Raw genomic sequence first — 16,706 nt, forward strand, 5'->3', positions numbered from 1 at the left:
CCGGCCAAAGACGCCTGCTTTCTCAAATAAACGACAAACTCTATATGACCCAAGCAGGCTACCATCCGCCGTTCCTGGAGCAAAGCATGCTGGGGGTTGTAGTTCCGACGACGCGTTCAAGCGGAGGTGATTAACAGAGCGAGGCGTTTAATGGAGTGTAGTCCGAGCAGACTACATTTCCCATGGACCCTTGCGAAGGGAGTTATGGCCGCCGGCGAAAGGCACGACGGGAGTCGTGATTCTGAGGGACCGGCGTGGAGAGGCGTCATGGCGGCCACGGCCTCCTCTGCGGGCTCCGGGAGGCCCGACGAAGCGGAGGCGCCTCCCGGGCCGGCGCCGGTGCTGCAGTACAGCCTGCTGCTGGACTACTTGGTGGGCGAGAAGCGGGGCGCGAGGCAGGCGCGGGCCTTCGACCCGGCCGCCCTCGGCGGCTTCCCGACCCCGGCCAAGAGCCCCGAGCAGAAGATGGTGGAGCGGGCCATGGAGAGCTGCGGGTTCAAGGCCGCGCTGGCCTGCGTCGGGGGTGGGTACGGCCTGGGAGGGGAAGGAGTCGGGGGCGGGGCCTGTGCTGGTGGGCGGGGCCAGGAGCCCTACCTCAATTTCAGAGCCCAGGTCAGCCAGACGGGTAGACCTGGGTTTCCGTTCTCAGACTGCCCTCTGGAGCCACCTCTTTCAGGCGGGTAGACCTGGGCTCCCACCCGGAAACGGAGCCCAGATCTGTCTGCCAGGCAGACCTGGGCTCCCATTCCAACTCAACTCTGTCAGCCACCAGTGCCCACCCCTGTGGGTGTTCCCCTGGCTCCCAACTTCACTCCCCACTGGTGCTCACACACCCATGCCCCCCCCATTCACCCATGGAGGGAGGGAGATTGTTGGTTTAAGGTGCCTGTGAATGGAGAGAAGGTCCTGCTTCCTCTGACACAATACCTTGTGGTATGAATCACAATCATTTGTTTGGTGCCATCCACAAGTATGGCACTTTACGTAAAGTGGGATGACAGGTCCCTGCCCCGAGGGGCTTGCAGTCTTCTAGATCAGTGTTTCTCAACCAGTGGTACTCGTACCACTGGTGGTACTTAAGGTGGTTTCCAGTGGTACCCATGAGATCCCCAGACCCCACCACCTGGCAGTGAGACCAGCAATACTACATGACAAGCCTCGAGGCAGATCTACAAGGAGCTGCTACACCTGAGGTTTCTGTTAGGCTCCTGATAACAAGATTAACTGATATAGAAAAGCAAGAGATTTTGGGTGCAGCACAAAAAAAATGTTTGCCCCTGAATTTCCACCTAAGTAATACATTTGGTCAACAACCAAAGTATCTGACCTTCTTGGAGTGCCCCTTTGCAAGGAGGGCTTTTACATTAGCTCGCTGCAATGTGTTGCCTTCTAAAGACCTACTTGGCAGGTTTAGAAATGCCCCGAAGGAAGAACGAGTCTGTAACTGTGGCCTTAGAGAGGTAGACTCTCTTTTAACACATTGTTTTGCACTGTGTTAGCAATCAAATGCCTAGAGACCAGTACTTTCTCCCATTATTAAGAACTAAAAAAGGTCTTTCTGAGAATATTTGCCTACAATTTTTGTTGGCGGGAGATTCTAAACTCATGACCCTTCCAGTTGTGAAATTTTTACACCTGAGTAACTTGAAGAGGGCTAATCTGTTGGTCCTAAGCAACCTGGAGTTACTGCACAAGTAAATTGTTGTGTTTTAACCTTTACCTTTATTTGCTTTTTAACATATATTTGTATATTGGATTGTTTAGAGATATTATGTGTTAATTTTTATGCCTAATAAAGGTTTGATTGATTGATACTACATGACAAGCAGCAGTAGTAGGCACGGCTTGGCAGGCACTGCTCCAACATGCACTTTTTGTATGCTCATAAAGCCCTCCTGTTTGTTCTGAGCCTCTTATTAGTGTTTGTTGCATTATGTCTGGTCTCCCAATCTGAAAGATCAGACACAGTGTATCACCTGACATCATCATTCGTTACATCTGGTGGTACTTCCAATAGGTGGACCATGTGAAGTGGTACAGTGGGGGACAAATGTTGAGAAACACTGTTCTAGATCAGCGTTTCTCAACCAGTGGTATGGGTACTACCAGTGGTACTCGAGGTGGTGTCTAGTGGTACTTGTGGGACCCCTGGACATCTGCGCCCAGCAACTAGACCAGGAATGTGACACAATAAACAATGGTAGGAGGCTTGGCTTGGCGGACAGAGCTCCACAACATGCTTTTCTGCACTACCTGGTGGAGCAGGTTTTGTGGAGCTCTCCTATCCACCCTGAGCCTCTTACTGGTGTTTGTTGTGTCGCATCTGACTTGAGTGGCTGGGAGAGTGAAATTTTTAGCCTCGTGAACCTAGGTGGGTCTCAGTAAAGTGTCATTTTAAGAAGTAAGTCCCAGTACTAAAGAGTTTGGGAACCACTGTTCTAGATGTTAACAGAGGGAAGAGAACAGGGAAAATGGATTATTTTTATTATTTTTCATGGATGCTGACTTGGGTTTAGTTTCAGTTCCATATTTCTGCTAATATTTATTGTTCACATTTCTGTGTTGCATCCAGAAGACACTAGAACAGAACAGAAAATATAATGGAATGGAATTGTCGTTTGCATTCAGCTTTGTAATGTTTTATTTTATGCCCTTGATAAATTGTGTTTCTACACAGATACTTTTAGGGGCAGTATCTAATTTAAGGGGAAATTTGGTGGGCTATTTTTTTAGTAATTGTATTGTATTGGCTTTACGTTGGAGATGAAAAGTGAGCTCTAAATGCTTCAAATAAGGGTGTGTGTTTGTGTGTGTATGGCATTAAAACAAATTAAAAACAGTTTTTATTGACTGTAGTAAATAACACTAGAAAGGTATTGCAACATAAGAATAGCAGCTGGGAATCGAAAAATGGGGAAAGGGGTCAGTGCAAGTGATGGGAGCTGGCTGGAACTGAGTAACTGGGAAAGCTCTGAGAAACAAAACAGGGAGGCTGTTTGGAGCCAGCCACAATGACAAGCACTTGCTGGCTTTTCTTTACTTGGTAGGCTTCGTGTTGGGGGGTGCCTTTGGCGTGTTCACTGCCGGCATTGATACCAACGTAGGATTTGATCCCAAGGATCCATACCGCACACCGACTGCCAAAGAGGTCTTGAAAGACATGGGGCAAAGAGGAATGTCCTATGCTAAGAATTTTGCTATTGTGGGTGCCATGTTTTCTTGTACCGAATGCCTAGTGGAATCGGTGAGTATCTTATTTTGATGAGCTAGTTTCCTGAGGTGGGGGGGGGGGGAGTGAAATCAGCAGCTACTCCTGTCCATCTATATGTTCTGATATCTTATGCTTAGATCTGCACTTTCTAGTGGCAACATCTTCTAGAGCAGGGGCATCAAACATAAGGCCTGGGGGCCGGACGCAGCCTGCGGAATCTGGCCCTCAGGCTCTCAGCTGCTGAGCAGTGCTGAGGTGTTACTGCTGAAAGGACAGCCCACATGAAAATTGGGCTCACCCATGTCTTGAAAGATTATCAAGATTTGTGTATTTTCTCTTCTGTCATTTGCAACTAATGAGTTCCTAAGTGAGAAAAAGTGGTGCATATTTTTGGTTATGACCAGTTTAATGACATCAGTTCTTGCCTCATGACATCACTTGCAGCCCTCAGAAGGCATCATGAATGCTATTCGGCCCTCTGTATGAAACGAGTTTGACACCCCTGTTCTAGAGAGAGTAATTTGGTGGTCTCCATCTCAGGTCATTGGATTTATTCATTTAAACACGCAATTGTTTAGATGGATGCTAGATGTAGCCTTCATGTAGTTGGTCTTTACCCTGTGTTCTTTGTTTCTGTAGTATCGAGGAAAATCTGACTGGAAGAACAGCGTTATGAGTGGATGTATAACTGGAGGAGCCATTGGATTTAGGGGTAAGTAGCATTTTCTTTGAATATTTGTTGGGTTCATCTGGAATCTGGGTAAGACAACATGCTGGGAGTCTTACCTTTTCTTGTGGTTTAGTAGTAATGCCCCTACAGCATATACCACCCTCTATTTTTCACTTTCATATACCACCTTTCCTCCAGCAAGCTCAGGCCTGTGTACAAGGTTCCACTCACTACTTATAACATGTTCTGAGAGATCATAATTGGCCCAAAGTCAGTAAAATTCATGGTTGAACCTGGGTTTTCCTGGTCCAAGTCTAACATTCTACAGTGGACCCGCCTTATCTCCAGGCTCAGCATCTGTGGGTGCCGAGCCCACTTTGCAAAGGGCCTCCTGGATGCGATTGGAAGCCACTTCTGGTTTGCGCTGGTGGCTTCTAATTGAATCAGGAAAGCATTCTGAGGTGTGGGAAGGTTGGCACAACCTCCAGAGGGTTGGGCATGGCCTCCAGGTTAGCAATTGCAGTGATGTGCCTGCCCCCCTTGCAGATTCCAGTATCAGTATCCATTCTGGAATGGATTCTCCACAGATACTGAGAACCCACTGTAGCCCCACATCATACTATACTGGCTCTTTGCAGTTGTGCACCACCATCACTTGACTCAATTCAGCGGGACCTCTGCAGGAAGTTTCCAGTGACTCAAACCTGTGGTTCCTTGCCTTGAGGAAGCCCTTTCTGTGTGAACTAGTTTGCTGAGGACCCTTCTTGCATTTGCCACAACCTTGTGAATCTTATCTTCCCTTTCCACCAAATAAAGGGTGCCCCATAATGCATCCAACCTTGGCTGCAGTGCATCTGCACTGTGGTGGGCAAGCAGACTTTCAAGGGGAACTTTTCTGCCTTTCCCACCATGTTCTGTGGGAGGCTTCCAGAACAGTTTGTAATCCACTTCTGTAGTCTCAGCCACTGGATGGTGGCACTGTAGTATCTGCCAGGTGTGCCAAAGAAAACCAAATGGAGTTCAGGGTCAGGCTAGTAGAAAGCCATGCTTTCTTGCTGAAACCTGGTCTAATCTTCCCTAAGAGCATTAAATGGCTCTTTGAAAAGCTTCTAACTAAGTTTGTTATGCTTGGCCTGCTTGGTTTAAATTGCTTTGGAAAAAACAGCTGTTGCTTCCTTATCTATTCTACCAGGATTGTCGCCTCTGGTTTTGCCAGGGCTTCCTTCCTACCAGCATAGGCTGTGTTCAGCATAGGCCTGCTGTTTTCAAACTCTCAGGGAGAGTTTTCAAACTCTCAGAACTCTCAGGGAGTTTGAAAACCGCAGTAAGTTCTTGCAGGGGAGGGAGGCAGCAGGGGTGGGGGGGAGGCAGCTACGCATTCCCCAGGATCGTGTTGCTAACTCCCTGGTCCCTGCAGCAGCTGTCCTGGGGTGCAGAGAGCCCTGCAGATGCTTGTGCAGGGCTCCTTGCAACCCAGGACAGCTGCTGCAGGGACCAGGGAGTGCATCCCAGTCCCTGCAGCCCTGTTAGCAACATGATCCTGGGGATCACATTGCTGCCGCCCCACCCCTTAAGGGGGCAGAGGCCAAGGCCTTCAGGCTGGGGTGTCGCGATGCCCCAGTTTGAAAACCACTGGCATAGCCGTGTGTAACACACCCTCTACTCTCTGCCTTCTCCCAGGAGGGCCGTTCCACATCACAAGGGCTGGTAAAGGACATGGCCAGGTTACTCCTATGGGGAATGCTCCCTCAATAAAGGAGAAACTTACCATGCTTAGGCTACTTTGCAGGTGGGGCATTTGATACAGTCTTGCGGGAGCCCCCAAATACTACTTTGTCCACCTCTCTCGCCCACTCAGGCTGCTTGTCTGCAACCACCTACCTTGAGCTTCTTAGCTTGATGGACTGGATCAAGTTTGGGATGGCCAAATAGGGGCGCGGGGTGAGCTATGACTCTGAAGCCCATGCCAACAGACCAGCTGTATTCAGGCAGAAGAGGTCCTGCTCCTCCTTTCCACAATCCAGTCTGTTTCCTCATCTGTACCTTCTCTCACCTTGCTTCTTCTCTTCAAGGGGGCCCTCTCCAGTCTCTTCCTCTTGGCTCCTCCTTCCTCAGCCCTTGCCCTTTTTCTTCCCTGCTCCTTCACTAGTACTAAGTCTATGTGCATCTGTCTCTTGCTGCCCTGACGCTGTCGTGCCCCACCTTCTTTCTCCTTCCAGTCAGTCACCTGTCTTTCTCTCTCCCACCCCCTTTATACCTTCCACCCTTCCTGCATAACCCCCCCCAGGGTGGGTGAGTGAGCTTGTGCCTAGTAATGTCAGTAGTGACAGGTTGCCCCAGCTGAGCATGGTGCAGTCTTCTGTCAGCTGTAGCCAAGATGGTGGCGGGCTCTACATTGTGCCTTCCTTAAGACCCTCAGCGTGATCAAAGTGAGACTGACTGCTCATGCAAAGCAGTCTGTCTCATTTTAATCAGACTGAGGGTCTTAAGGAAGCATAGGCTTAGCTAAGGGGAAAACTTGAGCGTGTGCTATTCTCACTGTCTACTCTTCCTTTGCAGCTGGTTTAAAAGCAGGTGTTCTTGGCTGTGGAGGCTTTGCAGCATTCTCTGCAGTGATTGACTATTACCTGCGGTAGCTGCCTAAGCCAGCATGGAAGGACTTCCTGGTGTAACTTGTGCAGGACAGTTGCCACAACGAACTTCCTTCTTCCCAGGCTGTCAGTGTTTAGGGAACGGTTGGAGTATGGCACTGAGTGTCCTAGGAAGTGGACATGGTACAGCCCACAGCCAGAGTTGGTGAATCATCTGAGCCAAAGCTGTGGATGGGCACTACTGAAGAGGCACAACTGATTGTGAATTCCAAAGACAGAAGCACATTTGCCTGGCTGCTGTTGCGTCATCTCAGCACTTCTTACAAACACAGACTGGTTTTTTTGTTACCATTTTAGACACAAGAGAAATGGAGAGACTAATTTATTTCAGGTACTCAACCTGTTGTGTAAAGTGTCTGATGCTTAATAAAATAGGAAAATTTTTCAGAGGCCCAAAAAGTATCTTGTAGCTAGGAGTTTGCTGATTGGTTTCAGCTCTAGACTAAGAGGCCTGAACAATTATTAAGGAAACCCTTGGAAGAGATATTTGTATAGCTGTTACCTATACAAGCTAAATAAAACCTCTTGGTTTGCAACATGGACACCATTCTCTGTAATACCCTCCTGCCAAAGAAATGTATAGTAAAAGCAGGAGTGACACCAGTTTCCCCTCTCCTCTCCCACGAATGGGTAAACCGCGCAAAGCAGCATGCCCCAATATCTGCTACACTGAGTGCTTTTTAAGCATTTAGGGATCTGCCTTAAAGAAAAGAAAGATCTTTCGCTGTGGAGAACAGGGCTCTGCAAGCATCTGTTTTCTGCCAATTTCAGGTGGGTCCCCATTCATTTCAATATTTTGTTAATATATTAGACTTGATGCTCCCATGGTATGTGACTGCATGTGGGAAAATGTTACAGATCTGTACTTTTAAACAGGCTACTATGTATATTCTTTTAACAATGATAGTCAATGGGACTTACTCCTTGGTAAGTGTGGCCGGGATTACAGCCTAGGATTGTTAAAAATTCCCCTGCTTGATGATATCACTTCTGATCATGACATTACTTCCAGTGGGTCCTGACAGATTCTCATTCTAAGAAGTGGGTCCCAGAAGTAAAAGTGTGAGAACTACTACTTTGAATAGTTTTGTTGAGATGGTCTGCCAACTCTGTGGCCACTGACTAGCAGGGCAGTCATCCTTTTGGTATCTTAGCAACCTGATCCTACTTATAACCAAGAAGGTGCTTTTTCCAATAGGGTAACTATTTCATCCAATAGGATGACTGCCATCCTTAGTGACACAAACACATTGCCAACTGGTTAAGTAGCTTAAACTCTGAAGTAAGCCAAACAGGGCTTAGATTAGAATGATAATTGTAAGAGAAATAGCTATGTAGGGCACCAAGACAACAGGCGGGCATTGCTCAATTTTGTGAGGTGTCTTCTGGTCTAATTCAAGAACGCATTTGCTGCCTATTATGTTTTAGTACTTATGGAAAGTCAAAGGAAAAGCTTTAGTAGCATCACTCATCTGCCATGATCAGCGTCCTACACTGAGCTGAAAACAATTCTTAGGATCAACATTCCCATCCTCTTAGCATTGCCATAGCAACAGCAATTGTTGCCTAGGAAAATTATTGCAGCTCCCACACTGAACAATTAAGTTCTTTGCTTTCCATGACCCCATCCCCAGTCATTTATTATAGTAATTTATCCCAACATTATGTCTAAGCTCAAGACAGTCCAGTGACTTGAGATCCTCATCAGCCTGAAGCTCTGGATACAAGCAATACCATCTCTGTGGTAGTTTGTGCAAATGTTTGGGCTTTGCATTTTATTAACATTGTTATCTTCTCACTTGGTTTACATCCATTTAAAGTTTGTCATCTACAGGAAAAAAAACCCTGCAACAAAACACAACCAAAAAATATATATATATATCTCCTTAAAACAAGTCAAATATTAATCAACAGTTTCTAGTCTACCTGTAGCATTAGGCATCCCAGTCTCCCCTGCCCCACTGTCAGAAAAGCCAACCCTTCTGACAGTGCAGAAGCAGAAGACAGTGCAGTTGGGTCTTATGCTGGTATCAGATTCAGATGCAGGGTGGGCGGGAGTCTGGCTTATACACCTCCGTGGCAATGACTCCCATTGCAACAGACACACATACAGGTAGATGCAGACCAACACTGGTCAGCTGTGCAGTGGGGGCAGAACTTCTGGTCCCTGAATTGCACCATGTCACCTTCAGTTCAGTTGGCTGAAGCGTGACTGAAGCCCCATAGTATTCCAGGGCAGGCACTGGAAGTACCTCTTTCACTATGAGTGCTCCATGGAGAACAGCGTGAAGGATCTGGGATATCCTGCTGCTTAAACCCATTCTTGCCTTTCTATTTGTTGGGGGAGGGGGGGTTGTATGCCTTACCTTGACACAATTTCTGAGCCTTCCTAAGAAGCAGAAGGCTCGGTCTCTGGAAAAGACAGCCTTCTTCTCCCCCCCCCCCCCCACACACACACAGCTGGAAACTATTTTCTCCTGAGGACTCTATAATTTCCAGAGGGGAAAATTATACTGGGGAGGTAAAGCTCAACTCTATTGCTAACTAATTACTTTTAGTAATAACATAGTGCTTTTACTTCTAGCACATAATGTTGCTGGAAGAAAACAGGTGCTGGCTCTAGTCCTACACTGATCCCCCTCAATTTTTGAGCAGGTCGATGTGAACACACTGAAGTAGCTGTTCATTCATCAACAAAGCAGCCTCCTGCAGCACTCTGGAGGAGACTGTTCCCTCACCTGCAGGAACCGTGTCCACTCCAAATAAAAATGAGGATTGGGGTGAGGCCTCTAAGGATCGGCTTTTGGGTGACAGCTGAGGCTTGTTGCAATCTAAGCCGTGCAGGGCTGAGACACACAGCAGCTTTCCTTTTCCACACACACCCAGTGAAGGAAGCCTGGCTTGACCCAGCACACAGTTCTGCTGCATTGTAGCAAGGGGAATCAACATCAAGGAAGTGGTCAGAAAATACCAGTTGCCTCCATGGCAGTGCTTGGCTGGGGAGAGTCCAGTGCAGAGGATAAGGCATGGGTAAATTCCATGCACATCAACAAAAGGTCAGCCTTCCATCCTCCTAATGCATCTTCACCCAGCAAATATTCTTTGGGGAACTCTCACTTGCCATTAACAGACCTGCCCTGCTTTGTAAGGATCAGGACAATTAGTCCCAAACGAAGTCGTTATAAATAAACTGAATAGGAGGAGAACGGAGCTGGGGGGGGGGTAAATGTACACATACAAACACACACTCCCTTGCACACAAATGGCATCCAGCTGCAACTAACACTAGCAAGCAAACCCACTTTCCATTTTGCTGCCAGCAGGGTACCTTTAAAATTCTTTACAGAACTGAATGCGGGGGATGTCTCCACACACCCCAATATACACAGTTATAAAATCAACCTGCAGGAGCCCCAGCCCAAGGCTCCCCAGGACTGGAGTGTCAAAAGGAACCTGGAGCAGACAAGACATTAACAACACGCCACCTGCATCCCACCTGCTGAGCTCTTTCAGTCAGTCAAACACTAACCAGTGGGGGACAGAATGCAAACTTCAGCCACCAGGATCCACCATCTTGCACAGCCAAGCAAGGCAAAGCGGAGAGCATAGGTTGGGGGGGAGCCCTTGGTTTCTTCTAAGCCTCTGAAGCAGAGAAATCCAAGCAAGCACCACACATGCAGGCCACAAGGGAGAGGGGGCAAAGGGGGCAAGCACCGTTGTGGGCTGCAAGCTTTGAGCTGGGGCAAGGCAGGCCAGAGAAGGAGGGACTTGGCTGCAGTGAAGCTCTCTTTGCCTCAGAAGACATCGACATTTTGGAAAGAAAGAGGATGGCTGCAGAACCTGTATTCCCAAACTTCATCCATTGCTTGCTCTTTTCTGCTGCCCAACAAATATACAGAAAAATGACTCCTGAACACCAATGTATGAGAGACAAAGACTACTGTGCAGAAAAGAAAAAAAAAGAGTGCAGGGCTGGTAAGGTTTTCTCTTTTTTTGTACAAAATGGTCCAAGACACGAGGGCAGCATATGTCCCAGGGCAGCACAAACTCCTCAGCAGGATCCTCTTCCCAAGTCTGTCTGTGCTCCATGGAAATACTCCTTGCCCAGAAAATACGAGCGACTGCCAGACTACAGAGCCAACCGCTACACATCCGTGGAGAAATAGGGCGCGTTGCGTTTGAGCTCAGCAAAGGAGATGGGCGGGTGCTGCAGGTAATACAGGAGCACTTGGACCTGCAAAAGCCCAAAGGAAAAAGAACAAACTTATAGCTGGGAAACACACACACTGCCCAGTGGTGTCCAAGAGCAAGTCTAGCTGGGGGGGGGGGGGCTATACTCGCAAAAGACCCAGGTCGCTGCCAGGGACAATCCAAAAATCCAGATCCACTTGCATGGTGACACACACCATGCCTCCGCAGAGACAAAATGGTAACGCAAAGGCCAGTTTTGGGGACAAGCTAAGAGCGCACTGCTCTTTCTTGCAACTCTGGGGTGAAAATGGGTGGAATAACATTTACAGAGTGATGGGGACAGTTTACCCTATGTTCAGGGTAAGCAGATTTTTTTCGTTTGTTTCTAGGGTTGAAAATAGGAGTGGCTGGTTATACATGTCATTGGTTGGCACTATGGTGTGTCACCAACAGACCCTTTCCCAAACCCTGGAACAAATTTTTAAAATGCACACGTGGGAACATGTGCATGTGGTTTTACCGAAAAATAAAAGAACATAAGAAGAGCCCCACTGGATCAGGCCATAGGCCCATCTAGTCCAGCTTCCTGTATCTCACAGCGGCCCACCAAATGCCCCAGGGAGCACATCAGATAACAAGAGACCTGCATCCTGGTGCCCTCCCTTGCATCTGGCCTTCTGACATAGCCCATTTCTAAAATCAGGAGGTTGCACATACACATCATGGCTTGTACCCTGTAATGGATTTTTCCTCCAGAAACTTGTCCAATCCCCTTTTAAAGGCATCCAGGCCAGATGCCGTCACCACATCCTGTGGCAAGGAGTTCCACAGACCAACCACACGCTGAGTAAAGAAATATTTTCTCTTGTCTGTTCTAACTCTCCCAACACTCAATTTTAGTGGATGTCCCCTGGTTCTGGTGTTATGTGAGAGTGTAAAGAGCATCTCTCCACTTTATCCTTCCCCTGCATAATTTTGTATGTCTCAATCATGTCCCCCTTCAGGCGTCTCTTTTCTAGGCTGAAGGTAGGCTGCCTAAAGAAACAGGCAAATCTGCTGGTTCAAGCAGCATTGAATTTGCTGGTCTGTGTGCCCCTCTTGCAAAATGCGAGGAACTTGAGAGGCAAACAGCACACTATGACTTGTCTTAAAAATATTACACTTGTCTTCAGCCATTGGCAGCTACAGTGCTAATGGAGGGGCCTCACTTTACAGGAGAAACAGTCGTTGGGCGAGAGGCTGCCCAACAAATATACAGAAAAATAGCAGAGGGTGCTTGTTCAAACACACCCAGGAGGTTCCTCCCTCCACCCCATTTCCAAGTTCTCTTCTCTTGCCATATACCTGTGCCATTACGTCATGGGGCCAGATGTCTGAGGCCAAGCTGAGATGCCCTTTGCTGCTCTCCACCTCGGAAGGCCTCAGCAACGTCGGGCCAAAGACCGTTGCCAGATTGTGCAAGGACATTTTGTTGACAGGTTCTTTCTCCGCAACCCTGTGCAACGGAAAGAGAAAAATTAAGAGATGCATACAATTTTGGCATCAACTCAGCCAAACATTAAAGGCCTTTCCAGGATAACCCAGCTGGAGCAGAAAGGAAAGTGAAGAGGAGAGACTGGAATTTTTCTCTCTCCTGTTTTCCAACCACACTTCTCTCCCCTGGCCAGCCCTTCTGCACAAGCTCTGCTGCCTTCACAGCAGAAACTGTACAGGCCTGCTGCAAAAATGCCCTCCCCCACTTCCACCAGCTTCTGCCTCGACGTGGCAGCAGGCCCTCTTCCCCATTCCCATCTTGCGCCCTCTTGTCCAGGTTTGGCTCTGGAAGCCATCCAAACTCCCACCAGCACACCTTCCACGGAAATGATTGCTGGCCACACACTGGGCTGTAGCCAGCCATTGCCATGGAAACCAACCTCAAAATATTGCCATGTTAGGAGACAGCTGTGCTGCAATCTCCCTCTCCCCCCCCCCCAATAACACACGCTGCACATGGTTTGAGTATTGTCCAGGGGAACAGATGTGGGAACTGGCTGTGCCCTCTTCTCAAGAACAGGAAGCCAAATGGATTTTCCTTTCAGGCCACATAGATGCCTGCCTCCCTTCTGCTTCTTGCTCTCTTCCCCCCCCCCCAACTTGGTTCTTGATTAACCAAAGGGGTGGGGGAAGGGAAGAACATGCCATTAATACAAGATTCCAGCCCCCAATTCCAAAATTCCTCTTAGTGTGTTTTTGGCCAGCCCGGCACACCGCCAAGCCACATCTCCTCCAGCTATTCCATGTTCTCAGCAAAAGACCGTGACCCAAGTGAGGACAGTAAACAGCAAAGTCTCAGGGAAGTGGCTGCTGAGTGATGATGCCACCTTCTTTGCTCACTGGCAAACCGGTCCTTCAGCTCAAGTGTCTCTCATTCCCCTTTCAGAATCTCGACAGGCAGGAATGCTGCCTGAATAGCCAGTCTTAAGCACTTTCTTCTTATTTAATTAGGAAAAGGCCTGTCAAGTTTGAAGAAGAGGAATCCCATCCCCTTTCCCAAACCTCATTCCTTAACCTCCTACCAGTTATTGAGACCATAATACCCAATGGGAGTTAGCTGCTAAGACACAAGTCAGCCCCCTTCTATGTATCCCGCCCCGAGCACTGTTTCTTGGTCATGCAAGGGTGCCTATTTCAGATTGTGAGAACAGGTCCTTTCAGATTGTAAGCAAAGGGGGCAGGGACTTTTTGTTCTTAAAGCCAGTCTGCAAAGCACTATGTAGAATAGCAATGCTGCATGACCCTTCAGTGTCCAATTTCTTGTATCAATTCAAGAGAGGAATCAGGGATTTAACAAGAGTTGAAAGACTCAGAAGGGCCCACCAAGGCAGAGGGGCTCCTGACAAACCCCACTTCTATCCAGTCCATGTGTAATAGCAGAGTTATGACCACTGATCAGTGGATGTTCACATTTCCACAGGAAACTAAAGGCAAAGTGAGGCTACCCAGTATTTGCTGTTTGAGTAGACGATCAAACACAAACCTGTGATGACAACTGCATAACCCTGACTTTGGAAACAAGACAGGCTTCTGAGCAAAAGCACTGCCTCTTACAGGCCTGGCCCAAGACATTGTGGTTCCCAAGATGGAAAATGCAAGTGGCACCTTCCCTTGCCACTAGTTAATACAGAACAAAACTCCACCAAGTTCTCCTGCATGAGCTCCATTGAACTAAATAGCTTCCCAGTGTTTTTGTGTCCTGCTCTGCCTGCTTGTATCTGTGCCATCCTTAAATCTGCCTCACATCACCCACGATGACAACTGGCGACTGCCTTTGAACTCCACTGTTTTTTTTCTCCCAAAGGATGCAGTTGCTGTCCAGTACTGATCAGGAGTCCCTTGACAGCGACTGATGCTAGAAAGGTCCTTTAGCTGACCACAGCAATCCCCCCAGACACAACTGCTGTACCCTGGCATGCCCTCCCAGGCCATTTGAAGAGAAGCCCTCAACCGCTTAAATGCAGCAAGTTCTTCAGGCCCAGGGTCTGAACACAACTGAAACGAACAGATCGTCTGCTAGCCTGGGGTAGAACCCAAAACTCTGATGGCAGCAAGTCCATCAACCACACAAGGATGACAACCCTGAGACAGGGTTTAAAAACAAAACAGCCACCAGTAATAAAAGAGCTGCTGCAGTGCTCAAAATGGCAGCCACTACTTCCCTGGAGCTGAATCTGATGTGCCTGCCGTTTCTGGCTAATTTCAACCACTTCCTCCTTGGCTCCAGCAGAGAGACAGGAGGGAAAGGAAGAGCAAATCGCACTGTTCCACTCTCTGCCCCCCTCCTCATGGGGGGTGAGAGGGAGAGGAAAAACAGGCATTCCCTTCACTGCGCTCTTAAGTATCGCAGGATGGGGTGAAAGTGGGGGGGATTTATTGCTTCCTGGCAAGGCATCAAGATCTGCTTTCACAACCAGCCAAAGACAGAGCCAAGTCCAGGAGCTCCTCCCTTAGGTGAGGAGGTGTGTCCCTACACCCCCCCCCCTCCAAAGGAGAGTCATCCTCTCCACAAACTGCCCTCCCATTCTCAAGTGGAGAAATTACCGTTTCAAGTGTTCCAGTAGAAAGAGGAAAGTGATGAGGTTGGGGTCGGGCAGGGAGCGGAGAAGATGCATCATGCAGTTCTCCTTGGCTGTCGGGTCGGAAAGCGCTGGAGACAAAAGAGGCAGCGGTGAGAGGTGGAGAGACAGCTGACAGACACCCACAGACCGCTCTGGCAAGGCCTTCCCCCAACAGCCCTGGTAAGGTAGGCTAGTCTGAGTAGCACAAGGCCACTCAGTGAGTTGACTGGGACTTTGAACTCAGGTTTTCCTGAGGCATGATCCACAGACAACATCAACCACCCACAGTCTTTGAGGAATGAGTGTGGGGTCTGCACCTGCACCTTCAGAGTTGACACTGTTAAGACACACAACCTTCATCTCTTTGCACCTCCTAAGACCTCTAATCAGGTCTCAAGATTTACTCTGATCAGTAAATCTCACTAGGTGGTATCGCAAACTGCACTGGGCCAGGACCCCACCTCCTGACCTACAATCCAAGTGCAGCCCCACTCCTTGTATATCGATGCAAACTGTCTTACCGATACCCTCCATAAAAGCAGGATAAAGCCGGTCCGTTAGGAGGGGCTCTGGCAGCTCACGGAAGTACAACTTTAGGGTGCCTGCAATAGCGTTGATGTCCATGTCGCTCAGCATCATGAGGATGTCTTTGTTATCTACAGAACAGTCAAGGTGGGGTCAGATTGCTAAATGAACAAAAGAACTGCTCTGCCAAAACAGACCAGTGCCCTTCTACCCAGCATTCTGGCTTCAAAGCCATGATGGTCACCAGCTGTTGTTTTTAAAATGGATTAGACCAATTCAGAAGATCCCAGTGGCTATTTTGCCATAATAGCTAAATAGAGCCTCCAAATTCAGAGGCAGTATACACCTGGGCACTCTGCAAACAATTGTGGGGAGTTTTCCCACAATCATGTGACGTTATTGTTGGGAATAGGATGCCTCCTTTGAGCCAACAGGGTTCTTCTTTACAGCATGTTCATGTGTGAGCACATGAGAGAGAGGAAAACAAACAAGAGCTGCAACAAAGAAGCAGAGAGGAACTCACTGGAATCAAAGGCGGCTTTCAGGGCCTGGATGTCGGTAGCCACCCCTGAGATCCGATAGATGCCTACTTCATCGATGCCCCTCTTCTCCACTTCCTCAACACACTGGCGCACAATGTATGGCACTTTAGAACGCTCACGCCTGTTGGGAAGAGAGACAGGTCAGGACTGCTCAGAGAGACAATGAAGTGCAACAAATAAGCCAGGTCCCTATAGAAGATTGCTTGCCCTTTTCTCCTTGCGCTTCCTACCAAGAGAAAGAGACAGGAAGGCTGTTGCATCTGTCCCAAGAGAAATGGTTGCAGGTAGCTCACTTCAAAACCATTTGGAGAGGTGCTTGGACCCAGCCCACTGTGCAGTCAGATCTTCCTCCCTAATCCCAGATAGGAACACACCCATGTCAGGAAGCATCCACATGCACACTGCACCAGAACTAGTCTCACTGTCATCCTCCTCCCCCACCACCACCTTCTCACATAAATGCCAGGCCGGGAAGACCCTGTTCCTCCCAATCTGACCACTTTACAAGAAGTCACCAGGGAAGGAAAGGTAGCATGCCGATGGGAGCTATCAGAAAAGGACTGCAGTGCTAGAAGAACTGGTAAGTTCCCCCACTCTCCAAGCATGGAAGAGGATGGGACAACCAAGTGGAATGACTGGACAAGTGGTGGGTTGTGGGAGGTGGCAGACTAAAGGTTGTGGGACACCCCTCCCCCCAACAGTTTGCCATGTCCCCTAGTCTACCACCTGATGTGAGGATTTCAAATCATTGCAGGATTGCTCCTATATTAATTAACCAGATTACCCCACCAGTTTCCTCCACTCCCTGATCAGGGTAGCCTT

At 48.4% G+C, this 16,706-nt stretch overlaps 2 protein-coding genes across 3 annotated transcripts in view; one reads left to right on the forward strand and one right to left on the reverse strand.

Annotated features, from left to right (window-relative positions):
- Nucleotides 1–221: 221 nt before the first annotated feature.
- On the forward strand, nt 222–7,068 carry TIMM22 (translocase of inner mitochondrial membrane 22). The gene is made up of 4 exons (XM_066634800.1): nt 222–523; nt 3,048–3,244; nt 3,851–3,923; nt 6,441–7,068. Exons 1-4 carry the CDS (start codon nt 268–270, stop codon nt 6,515–6,517), a joined length of 603 nt encoding a protein of 200 aa, XP_066490897.1. The 5' UTR covers nt 222–267; the 3' UTR covers nt 6,518–7,068.
- A 1,210-nt stretch (nt 7,069–8,278) lies between these two features.
- The window catches only part of ABR (ABR activator of RhoGEF and GTPase), a 138,338-nt gene continuing 129,910 nt past the window's right edge, over nt 8,279–16,706 (reverse strand). For both annotated transcript variants that reach the window (XM_066634796.1, XM_066634795.1), the window contains 5 exons: nt 15,866–16,005; nt 15,339–15,473; nt 14,801–14,906; nt 12,068–12,218; nt 8,279–10,766 (listed from right to left, as the gene is read on the reverse strand). In XM_066634796.1, coding sequence (XP_066490893.1) covers nt 10,677–10,766; nt 12,068–12,218; nt 14,801–14,906; nt 15,339–15,473; nt 15,866–16,005 — 622 coding nt within the window. In that variant the 3' untranslated portion in view covers nt 8,279–10,676. The remainder of the gene's footprint in view (nt 10,767–12,067; nt 12,219–14,800; nt 14,907–15,338; nt 15,474–15,865; nt 16,006–16,706) is intronic.

Source organism: Tiliqua scincoides, chromosome 8 (assembly GCF_035046505.1).
Source record: "Tiliqua scincoides isolate rTilSci1 chromosome 8, rTilSci1.hap2, whole genome shotgun sequence".
NCBI classification, from domain to species: Eukaryota; Metazoa; Chordata; class Lepidosauria; order Squamata; family Scincidae; genus Tiliqua; species Tiliqua scincoides.

Excerpts from the sequence above, each read along its gene's own strand:
- TIMM22 (XM_066634800.1), top strand. The coding sequence starts at position 268 with ATGGCGGCCACGGCCTCCTCTGCGGGCTCCGGGAGGCCCGACGAAGCG. Across the intron at positions 3,245-3,850 it reads CCGAATGCCTAGTGGAATCG|TATCGAGGAAAATCTGACTG; the intron begins GTGAGTATCTTA and ends TTGTTTCTGTAG. Across the intron at positions 3,924-6,440 it reads AGGAGCCATTGGATTTAGGG|CTGGTTTAAAAGCAGGTGTT; the intron begins GTAAGTAGCATT and ends CTTCCTTTGCAG.